Below are 12,515 nucleotides of genomic sequence, written 5' to 3' on the forward strand. Positions count from 1 at the left end.
TCAAAGCGATGACATGTGATTCTTTTTTCATTAAAATGTTTGTTTGTGTTGAAATATAAAATGTATGTTTGAAGATGATTTTCTGTCTACAGCACAACAATATTGCAGCCTTCTAATAGCGCTCTCGATCAACCAGATTAGTTGAGAAAATTCGTTATCGATATTGTTTTAGCACATTTTGCATGTTGTAGGATAAGAACAACGATACCCCGTGCCCCAGAGCTGAGTCGAGAAAAATTGCAGTTCGAAAAGATTCTCGACCTGATCGGGGATCGAACCCGATAGCTTAACCGTGTGGGAGCCAATCCACATCGCTAACCACAGAGCCACGGGGACCACATACAGCATACAGAATTCAGAAAATCACCGAAATTTTTTTTTAATTTATACGTTTTTATACGATTACATGCGAAACTTTGACTTTTTATGCGCAATTCGCCTCGGAATCAAAATTCAATGATTTTTTTTTTTTTCAATAAAATGTTCGTTGTTCTTTCATCTACAATTTTTTTTTACATTTATGATGTTTTCGTAGTTTTGTGAATAGTTACATTTTACGCCATTCGATTTACTTTTGTACTTTTGAATTTGTATTTGATTTTTATTAGAGAGCTTTTAACCAGAAGGTCATTCAGCTCTTAATCTTACTGTTTTACTTTTTTTGCGTTAATCCAAACTAGAACTCACATTTAGCTGCAGGAAAGGTTACGATTCATTTGTTTGAATATCGATTAAGAGGCAGTTTAAGCATTAAAAATCTTTTATTTTCTTCTTTTCTACAAAGTTTTGTGGATTAAAAAATGGCGACTTCCGGTTTCAGGAAAATAACCTAAAGTGATATATGGCCAACAATTTCAATACTTTCGAAAGTGGAACTCCATACGTCACTTTGAAATCTAAAATGGTGACTTCCAGTTTCTGTAAATCAGCTCAAAATCACAAAAAACAATCCAATATGGGTATTTCCGTTCTGCGCGTTCTCAGAATATTGAAGCAGGGTAACGAACGTCTTCGTCAGTGGTTTCCTTCGGTAGTTTCACTGGCGCAATCTTATGCAAAAGAGGTCCGAAGAAAACCAAATCTATCTTTGAAACCTTTGATCCCGAGCATCGCCGGGAATGTTCAACTAGTCTTCTTCTACTATATAAAAATGGAATTCCGTAACGCTTGATCTTATTGATATTATTCCCTCAGTCTCTGAGGTGTACAGTACTTATCATCATTTTGAATCGTTCTAAATCAAAAATAATAAGCGATGACATGTAGGTTTTTTAACATGAAAATGTTCGCTGATGTTCAGGAAAGACATTTGAGAAAAAATAATAGGTATCTAATTACTAAAACTTGAGATATTATTCACAAAACTACGTAAACATGCAAAATTATGACTTTCTTCTGCTAAATTTGCCTCTAAACCAAAATTCAAAGCGATGACATATGATTCTTTTTCCACTAAAATGTTTGTTGATGTTCAGGGAAGACATTCGAGGAAAAATAACTGGTATCTGATTATCAAAACTTGAGATATTATTCACAAAACTACGTAAAACGTGCAAAAATATGACTTTTTTCGTCTGATGCTTAATTCGTCTCCAAATCAAAATTCGAAGCGATGACATGTGATTCTTCTTCCATTAAAATGTTCGTTGATGTTTAAGAAAGACATTTGAGAAAAAATAACAGGTATATAATTACTAAAACTTGAGATATTATTCACGAAACTACGTAAAACATGCAAAATTGTGACTTTTTATACTTAATTCGTCTCCAAATCAAAATTCAAACCGATGACATGTGATTCTCTTTTCATTGAAATGTTCATTGATGTTTAAGAAAGGCATTCGAGAAAAAAATAGTTCTCTAATTACTAAAACTTGAGATATTATTCACGAAACTACGTAAAACATGCAAAATTATGACTTTATGTGCTAAATTTGCCTCTAAATCAAAATACAAAGCGATGACATATGATTCTTTTTTCACTTAAATGTTTGTTAATGTTCAGGAGAGCCATTTGAGGAAAAATAACAAGTATCTGATCACTAAAACTTGCGATATTATTCACAAAACTACGTAAAACATGCGAAATTATGTTTTTTTTACTTAATTGGTCTCCAAATCAAAATTCAATGCGATGATATGTGATTATTTTCTCATTAAAGTGTTCGTTGATGTTTAAGAAAGACATTTGAGAAAAAATAACAGGTATCTGTCTGGTAATCAAACTCGAGATATACTTCACAAAACTACGTGAAACATGCAAAATCATGACTTTTATGCTGAATTTGCCTCTAAATCAATCGAAGCAGTAATCTGTGATTTTTACTATAATAAAATGTTCATTGTGTTAAAGAAACATATTCTAGGGAAAAATAATAGGTATCTGATTATTTGTCTGATCATTTGAAATTTAAATATTTTCCACAAAACCACATGAAAAATGCAAAACCATAATTTTTCAGGCTCAATTTGTCTCTAAATCAGAATTCAAGGTGATGACATGTGATTTTTTTCAATGAAATGTTCGTTGATATTCAGGAATGACATTCGAGAAGAAATAATAGTTATCTGATAACCGAAAATAGAGATATTATTCACAAAACTAAGTAGAACATGCAATATCATGAATATTTTGGCTCAATTTGTCTTTAAATCCAAATTCAAAGCTATGATATATGATTTTGTTCCTTTAAAATGTTTGTTTTTGGTGAGGAAAGACTTTTGAGTAAAAATAACAGATTTTTGATTACTGAAAATTGAGATATTATTCACAACACTACGTTGAACGAGCAAATTCATGAATATTTGAACTCAATTTGCCTCTAAATCGAAATTCAAAGCTATAATATGTAATTGTTCTTCATTGAAATGTTTGTTAATGTTCAGGAAAAACATTTGAGGAAAAATAATAGGTATCTTATTGCTAAAAGTTAAGATATTACTTTAAAAACTACATATGTTTGGAGATGATTTTCTGCATACGGAAAACACATTGAATTACTCTTTTTGAAATTTATAAATATTATACAAATAATGCATGCAAAATTTTGACTTTTTAGCATGAGCTTAGTTCGCCTGTAATTTTTTTTTTTTCAATAAAATGTTCGTCGTTCCTTCAACATCTGCAAATATTTTCTTGCAGAAGAATTTATGTTTTAATTTACACAATTACAATTTCTGATGTTTTCGTAGTTTTGTGAATAGTATCACATTACGGGATTCGAAATACTTTTTTGCTTTTTCTAAAACTAGATTTTGGGACATTTGGCTGGAAGAAAGGCCCCATTTCATTGGTTTAATCTTTTTTTTTTTAATTTCTACGTAGTTATGTGGATCAAAACGTTAACTTCTTCTCAGACGTGTTCCTTGGACACCAACAAACATTTTCGTTACAAGAATTCAAATGTTATCTCTTTAGATATGATTATAGAGGAGAACTAAGCATGAATGGTTACGCTAAATTCTTCTTACTTTGATTTCTTTCTTCTGAAAGTTACATAAAAAGAGGTTTTACTGTGAACGATTGACGAATATCCGGTTATCACCCGAGTGTGGTATATTCGGAACTGTGATAACCCCACACAACATTTTCCAGAATAATGACTTCTGGTTTCAGGAAAATAATCTAAAGTGGTATTTGGCCAACCAGTTCAATACTTCCGAAACTTCCAAACTACATATGTCATTTTGAAACCCGAAACGGCGACTTACAGTTTCTGTAAAACATCCCCAAATCCGTATTTCCGTTCTGTGCGTTCTCAGAATGTTAAAATACTTAAAAAGATGATGGACGTATAAGATGTGAAATATTTTTGAAGTGAGCTGTGCTAATAATGCAATGAATCATAAAAAATTATTTCTAATTTTGAAACTTTTGATCCCGAGCATCGCCGGGAACGTTAAGCTAGTTTATCATAAATACTTAAGCTACTAAAAAAACCCCTTTATCAAAAAAAAAAAAAAAATTCATTTTAATCAACCAAATCAAATTTTGATTAGAATCTTTAAGATAACAGGATAGATAATATCACTGAAAACTTGGTGTAGCAGTTGTTAACATCCAACACTAGAAAAACTTCCTCGAGCTGCTCGCTAGCGTTTGCAATCTATTCGATCGTCTATGTTCATCACTCCCCTTGATAAAAATTTCAGCATCCGAAATTTTCAGTTCCACCTCCTTTTTCTTGTACGGCAGGTAAAATGTGTCATATGAACGTTGTATTTTACCACTTATCAAGGAACCTTTGTATTTTGCCCGGCCGATGTAAAGCGGCTCACCCTGTTCACTAATACCTGCCGGTGTGCCACTGACCAGTATATTGTAGCTCTCTACTGGAACGAACCTGCCGTTGCTACACAGTACTTCATAATGTTTACGCTCGTAATTTTTGCCACCCCAGGGGACAAAGCAGGCTTTTTCCTCCGGTATTACTGAACCTAGGGCAACCGATTCCATCACTTCCGCTCGACCAACGAAAAGTTTCTGTTTTCCGTCGCGTCCTGCCACGACAGCATCAGGAGGTATTTCACCATTCGACGCAGGAACCCACTTCATTCCATTCAGAGCATCCCATCGTCGTAGGAAACTTCGTTTGTCGTCCTTGTATGGTCTATCCAGTTGATATGGAACGTAATCGTTGTAAAGAGAAGCTAGACCACAGGATAACCAATAATTCGAGAATTTTGAACTGAGGAAACTGTCTTACCATACTGAACCATGATGTCAACTGCGAATGACTAATACCTACACTGGATTATACATATTCTCTTAGCATACTGTTGTTGTTGTTTGGCTGCAACAGCAAACAGCTTTCGCACGTCTTTTTTGCTTGTTTTCTAATTGTTTTTTTTTTCGCGGTGCGCTCTAATGTGTGAGGATATTTTTAGCTGATAAAACATCTGATTACTGTAAACCTCATTTGGTGTGAAAGCTTTTTGCAATTTCGTCTAGTTATAATATTTGAAGAATCAGGTACTACGGTATAAAATTAAAAACAAATATAATAACAATCACATTCTTTTATTGTCTAGTTTGACACTCACGACGATTTTGTGTAATCATCTAATACTAATATCTCATATTCTGCATGAGCAATTACTTTACCTCCATAGGGAATGTAGCACACTTTGTGCGTGGGCTGAACCTTTCCCACAATGTAGCGATTTTTGACTTGCACGCGTCCTATGAACAGTGGCTCTCCAAATTCCGAATAACCGCCTCCAACAGCACCAACTGGAATAAAATTCTCCCGCCCCGGCACAAACCGTGCCCTACAATTGCATAGGTACTCGAACCTACTTTTCCTATGCTCATCCGATCCCCAAGCAATGTGGCATTTTCGCGTCGCCTGACTGATGTATCCTGGCGTGCAAGATCCGCGATGACCTGCGCGACCAATGTATAAACAACCATTGGTATCCGAACCTGCGACGGTGGCAGCCGCTGGAACATCGCTGTCACTATCGTCACACATGACCCAGTAGTGACTTTCGAGCGGAGTAGGTGCAATTCCAACAAAGACTTGATACTCGCTGAATCCCATTTCTCGTCCCTTGTAACCAATGTAGCAAACGCCGTGAGATCGTTGAACTTTCCCGCAAATTAACTTTCCTTCATGTTGAACTAATCCTATAAACAGAGGCTCTCCGTCCTCGGATATTCCGGCTGAACTTGCATTAAGCAAATTTCCAGTGCTCCGTTCCGATACCGGTACAAATCTCCCATCGCTGCACAGCACCTCATATACATCTTTATCATGTTCATCTCCACCCCAAGCGATGCAGCAAGCCTTGCGCTTCGGTATGACCATACCAGGTGTCACCGAACCTTGGTGGTGCGCTCTCCCAATGTAATACTGCTGCCCATCAAGCTTGCCGCCGACTAGGGCCTGCGAAGGCACCGCTCCGTTGCAGGCCCAAACCCACTTCAAACCGGACAGGAAGTCCCGTCTGTCCATTGTACGCATACGCGCTACTCGGCTGAGTCTTGGTTCATCTTCGTAGGCCCACATTCCTCGCCAGATTGCCATCTGAGTAGCGGATAGGGGAGAAACTGGAAGAGATTTTCTATAATTTTCATCACAATTTAAGAAAGAAATTTATTAGATACGAACCTTTATTCACCATTATTTATACAATCAATAATAAATAACAATTAGAGTGTATCGTAATACTGTATGTTCCGATGACTAATACCGTTAATAATTCCTACGTGCGTTGCTCGAAAGATGCTGAGATTCGTTTGATTTAGCTCTGTCTTTCGATTAGACATATGGATATGGGGAATTCCACTAGCGCTCAGTTTGTTTTGAATTTCTCCGCAACCGATGTTGCGCTACTCTCTTTCTCTTCAACATTGATGTTGCTCAGCACTGGGGGCCCTCTATTTCAAACCCTTGAAACAAAGTTTAATCGTGAATGATGTCAGCTGAGAAGTAATACAGTCGTCGTTCGATAACTGCAACATGTTTACATTGCAGTTTTCGAATGCCGTTCGATAACTGCAACACTTGACACATGCCCAAATTTAGAGAGGGGTCCGTCACTACTATTTTTGTTTTCAATTATGTCGATATTTATTTTTTAATGGAATAGTTTCAAAAAATAGCAGAAAACTAAAATAGGCAAGCTTTTCGATTAATCGATTTGATATTCATATTTCCGCATCATAATGTATTGCTACTTTTCATAACCAATATGTAGGCGAAGATAAAGTTCATCACTACAATAGACCATTTTACGAGACGTTTCTGTATTCAATTCATGAATGAAATTTTGACAGGAAGCTCGAAACCGCTGACATTACGCAAGTAAAAGCAACATCAATGTCAGCAGGATGCGTGGCACCTGTCAGTTCGTAAAATGGTCTATTTAATGCTAGGTCACAAAATATTGTTTGTGATCTACTATGCACTAGTGCTGGGACTTTTAACCGGATATATTCGAGATCCGGTTATCCGAAGCTCGGATCACAGATGTGTAAACGAGTACTATTCAGATGTCCGGATATCCGGATACGGATAATCGAATAGTCGGATATCCGGATATACTATCCGGATATCCGGATTTTTTTTCTTTCTTTTAAGCCCGTTCGAATGAAATGTAACGCGAAAAATGGCTTTTTCCACAATCCCCCATCCCCTCGTAAGTAGTTATTTACATAATTATCATTAAACTATGTTCGGATACAATATCCGGATATCCGACTCCGAAAATCCGGGTATCCTGTCGGATAATATCCGGATATCCGGTTGATCCGGATTTTGGATATTTATCGGATATCCGAGGTCGGATATTCGGATATTTTAATCTGGGTAGTCCCAGCACTACTATGCACTGCCTCTCTGAGTAGTGAAAGCTAGCCAAACAATGCACCAGGGATATTTTTTTTTCTCTTATAATAAGGCTAATACAAATTTCGAATTCTTGTTATGTCCAAGGTTATCAAAGTTAGCAAAGGGGGTGGCAAAAAATAAATAACACCGAGACGAAAAAAAAAAGAAATATCTTTGATCAAAGTTTGTGTGCAGGTTATGACGTTTGTAACTTGCACTCAAATAAATGTTGAAAAATAACACTTTATTATTATTATTTATTTCGCTTGCCTTTTGACGACACTCTCGCTGTCACTGGACTTGTTTGTTGCTAAATAAAGCATTTATGCTGTCGGAAAACCATTAAAATGAACAAAACGGTTTGAGCCTTTTTTTTCTTCCCCTTCCAATATTCAAGATTTTTGAAGGGGGGTGTGACATAAAATGAAAATAAAATTTGTAACGGCCTAGTTACGGAAAGTGAACCACATAACATGGTGGTTTTGCTTCATTGATTAATAGTGGAGCTCCCACCTAGAATAAAGAGACAACAAGTAAACGAAATAAAAAAAAAAATCGAGAGTAAGAAAGTCCTTTTGAAATCTTTCTAGAGATTCAACAATTTTCATTTTTGAATGCATTTAGAATCCCCCCGCGAGATCTGTCACTTCAATGTCAAATATGACTTTGACATTAGATTTGACGGATTGCGGTCCGATAACTGCAAAGTTGTTGCATTTATCGGTCTTGCAGTTAAAAATCGTTGCAGTTAAAAGTCTTGCAGTTATCGAACGGCGACTGTGCATTTTCTAAAACTTAACCAAAAAATGTGTTGCGGTACAGTGAAATACCGAACTACTTAAAAAATCTGGTCTACCGTTGTTTAGTAACATTTTTACTGAGCTATCGGGATACCTGATACTGAACGTGTTTATCGATATACTGTAAATTTATTTCTAAGTTCAGTAGAACGAAGTACCGAATCTCAAGCGTTTACCGAAAAAAAATTGGGTCAATATAATCTGTAATACCTATTTAAATAATTAAAATATTTTTTCTCCAATTTTCCAGTTGTATGTGAGCTAGAGACAACTTATCTATGTTGTTACCAATGCTTCGATAAGTAGAAAAGGCAATTGACTAGAAAATCGCTGAATACAGGTTTCAGTGAGTTTCAGCGAGGTTCTCGTAACAATTGACATTTTATTTCTTGTGAATTTTTTAACGTTCACATTGATCTAGCGAATTTCGGTATTATCTAATGAGTATCTTAGGTATTATCAGTAATATCTTAGCTAGACGCTCGTTGAAGTTTGACAGGTTTACAATCTTCGATGTCATCACTTTCTTCTAAAGTGTAAAAAAAAATCACACGGTCATACCAAATGCTCTTTACACATGAATAAAACCAATGAACCAACTCAATCATTTTAACAGGTCGACCCATATCAATTTTAAATGGAACCCACGGTATTTTGATATGTTTTGGCATTTGACGTGTTTAAGTGTTGAAATATGAGTGTGAAAAGATTGATTTTGGTATGCATGACATGGCAAACCGAAGTGTGAGACACTTGATTTTGTGCTGTGAAGTGATACGCACGTTAATTCTTTTTAAATATGAAAAGCTTCATCTATTGCAACAGAAGTAAGTGGAATCCACCTGGCTGTAACGTGTCGAATTTTTTTATAGTGTAGCGTTTGCTGAAAAAATGGACTTATTTTGTATAGTGATAAAACTAAGGCAGATAATTGAGTTGAAGCCTTCCCAGTTGGTCTCGAGGTACGATGGTGGCCTAACAAGCTAGTTGTCGTAGGTTCGAGTCTCGGCTCAGGAGAGACTGTTAGATTCAGTAGGATCGTAGCGCTAGCCCCGCAATTGTCCTGTACACTCAACAGTTGGCTGCGAAGTCTGTGTATAGTAAACAGAAGGTCAAGTTCCGATTCGGAATTAGCACCAAGGCTTTGCTTTGCTTTTAAAGTTGAAGATATTAGTTTACTTACGAGAAAAAATTACATCGTTGTGAGCTGCCTTCTGGCAGTTAACTGGAGCTTTCATGGCGGAAAAAACATGCATGTAAGCATGTTTTTGAGTTCTTTCTTCGTTTTATTTAACAATGCCTTCTCAGGTTTCGCGACAAAATTGTTGGAGTAGGTCTTACGCCTCAGGTTTGCCTAGAAATTCTCGATGGGATGCAACTAGGGGACGTTGGGCGAGGTCACCGACTTGGGTGAACTACATCGATATTTAGTCGCTTCATCTCGTCCAACGATCGCTTCGAGTAGTGGGTCGACGCTAGATCCGACCAGAACACCAAGCCTTCTCGTTTATGGTATTTTTTGATGAACGAACGCAACCTCCGCGACTTTCCACGTCCACGGCCTGTCCATCTTATCCAGCCGTTACCGATGTGTCATAGCCTGGAGCTCTGGGCCAAAGGACGGGACTGCCGCTTTCTAACATGTATATCCATGAAAGTCAGATACTTTTTCACTGTTTGGCCGGTTGCACCGACCTCCCGACCTAGCGCACGCAGCGATGTAGCCACTTTTCCGTTGGTCTTTCTCTTCAGCATCCTTTGAGTAATGGGTTACTATGACTGATGCTGAATGTATTGTCATTTTTGAAAACCTTGCTGACGAAGTATGGGGCCGTTCAATAATTACGTAAGCATATTTTTCCACCTTTGCAACCCCCCTTCTTCCCTTGTAAGACATCGTAAGATTTTTTGAAAACCCCTTCCCCCTCCCCCCTAGTAGGTTCTTATTGTCAGCATAAATAGATTTTTATTTTAGTTTTATCATTACGAAGCAAGCACAGTACTTCATCTCCTCTTCTGTCCTTTATTCGAGTAGTTCCGTAATTTCCTTTTCAAGAATTTTACCGTCCACGCTTTCATGATCATGGTTATTTGAATAACTGCATTAACAATGTTTTTCTTACGTGAGATAATCAATTCACCCCCCTCCCTCCCTTGTAAGATAGCGTAAGAAAATTGCACCTCGCCTCCCCCCCCCCCCCTATTAGCTTACGTAATTATTGAACGGCCCCTATGTAGCGCTTGCATGAAAATGGACAAAAATTGCCGAGTTTTCATGGGTTTAACTTCACACGCACGGTAGTTTCGTCAGTGCGTGTGAAGTTACACTCATTAAAAATCGATAATTTTTATGTAATTTTCATGTGAACATTACATACTTCGTCAGCCAGCATGCTTTTTAAAAAATGACAATAAGTCTAGCAACTCGTGAGAAATCAAAAAAATATCCAACATTCTAGCAGTTTTCAATTTTCTTAAATAGTAGCTAATTAAAATTCGCTAGTAGGTAATTTAAATTCGCCATCAATCTCTGTACTTCGAAGAAAAATTGGAAAATACGGGGTATGATCCGACGGGAAACCTCTAATGTTGATTTCATATATGATTACCGAGATTTTGGAATAATCGCTTGAACAAGGCTTCTTGCTTCGATGTCATTTTGAACATAACTGAGCATGCATAAACATAACAAAAAACGGTTTAAAGAGGAGAGAAAGGAAGTTTCCATATACACACATGCTTTCATTTTCCTTTGAGCGTGTTTATTGGTGAGTAAAAGAGCCTCGAAAAATTTCAAAATTTTAGTTGTTTCGGCGATTCTAAGCTCAATTTGGGAATATTTTCTATTTTGGCCTTTAGAAGCACTTTTCTGCAATTCTGAGTTGAATTTGAGATCGTTTGGCTTTTCTGGCCTTTGGAAGAAGTTTTCGGCGATTCTGAGCTTAATTCAGCGCAATTTCCTGCTTGGGTGTTTCTGGCCTTTAAAAGCAGTTTTCGGAGATTCTTAGCTTAATTTTCTATTTTTTTTTTTTGGTTTTTAGGAGCACTTTTCGGAAATTCTGAGCTAAACTTATCTGGACATTCTACCTTGTTCACACTATAAAGTTAGATCCATTTAATATTTGGTCGCAGCTTTCTATTTACTGTTACGTGAAAACAATGACAGCGTAGTGATGAGAAAGGTTTTTTTTTTTACATAGTGGTGAATGTTCCATAAATTCGAGTCAGTGGATCAAAAGTTTTCGACGATATAACATGGAAGGCGTGAGTAAATTTTGCACACTCACATTAAAATCCGACATGGTCAGGTGCAAAAATTGCGAAGTGCTTCAAATTCCCCAAATCAACCGTGAACAGCGTGCTGAAGCGATTCAATGAAACTCTAACGCTGGATCGCACTGATCACAGCAACCGCAGAAGTGGAACGATTGACCAGCAGCTACGATTGAAAGTCTGTAGAGCAGTTCGGACGAACCCTGGGATCACCCTGCGCAATTTGACTAAGAAGTTCTCGGCACCGTACGACGGCACTGTTCGACGAGTCTGTCGGCGTGAAGGCCTGTGGTCATTCCACGCCAGCAAGCATCCCAACAGGACTCTCAAGCAGAATCTCGTTGCAAAACGCCGCGCTAGGATGCTGTATGAGAAAGGCTTGATCAAATTACACGGCTGCATTTTAATGGACAATGAGACAAATGTAGAAATGGATTTCGCGCAGCTCTCAGGACTAAAATTCTATATGACCAAGCGTGAGGTGATGTCGCCAAGCGGTTAAAATTCATGTTTGCTGACAAGTTCGCTCGGAAGCTGATGGTATGGCAGGGGATCTGCAGCTATGGCAAAAAAACAAGATTTTCAATGGCCAGGTGTACAAGAAACAGTGTCTTCAGAAGCGGATTTTGCCGTTCATTCAATCACATGACGGTCCGTTGAAGTTCTGGCCTGACTTGACCAGCTGCCACTACAGCCGGGGAGTCGAAAAAGCTATCAATCCACCAAATTACCCAGATTTTCGTCCAATTGAAAAATATTTGGCTAAAGTCAAGTGCAAGTTGAAGAAAAGTGACAGAACAACGATAAAAACCCAGTTGATTGACATGGAGGAAATGGCGGATTGAGTTGACAGTTCTACTGTGCATAAGATGATGGGCGGTATAGAACGAAAAGTGCCTGAATTCATCCGAAACTCAGACGAATAACTTTTTCTGTATTTTTCCTTTGAAGGTCATTTAATTTGATGCAAAATGATATCTCAAGATTTTTCCTACATGTTTTTGACGAAGATATGTCCCATTTTGTGCGACCAGATATTAGATGGATCAAGCTTTAGCGAATGTCTAGTTTTCACGGAAAATTTGGTTTATGACATTTGATAGCCAGA

At 37.4% G+C, this 12,515-nt stretch overlaps 2 protein-coding genes across 2 annotated transcripts; both read right to left on the reverse strand.

Moving 5' to 3' along the window:
- Nucleotides 1–3,059: 3,059 nt before the first annotated feature.
- LOC129731466 (uncharacterized) lies at nt 3,060–4,856 on the reverse strand. Its single transcript, XM_055691480.1, has 2 exons — nt 4,707–4,856; nt 3,060–4,650 (listed from the first exon to the last, which is right to left on the reverse strand). Exons 1-2 carry the CDS (start codon nt 4,717–4,719, stop codon nt 4,067–4,069), a joined length of 597 nt encoding a protein of 198 aa, XP_055547455.1. The 5' UTR covers nt 4,720–4,856; the 3' UTR covers nt 3,060–4,066.
- Nucleotides 4,857–5,004: 148 nt separating this feature from the next.
- On the reverse strand, nt 5,005–6,307 carry LOC129731463 (uncharacterized). The gene is made up of 2 exons (XM_055691477.1): nt 6,114–6,307; nt 5,005–6,052 (listed from the first exon to the last, which is right to left on the reverse strand). Exons 1-2 carry the CDS (start codon nt 6,124–6,126, stop codon nt 5,040–5,042), a joined length of 1,026 nt encoding a protein of 341 aa, XP_055547452.1. The 5' UTR covers nt 6,127–6,307; the 3' UTR covers nt 5,005–5,039.
- Nucleotides 6,308–12,515: the final 6,208 nt, after the last annotated feature.

This window comes from Wyeomyia smithii, chromosome 3 (assembly GCF_029784165.1).
Source record: "Wyeomyia smithii strain HCP4-BCI-WySm-NY-G18 chromosome 3, ASM2978416v1, whole genome shotgun sequence".
NCBI classification, from domain to species: domain Eukaryota; kingdom Metazoa; phylum Arthropoda; class Insecta; order Diptera; family Culicidae; genus Wyeomyia; species Wyeomyia smithii.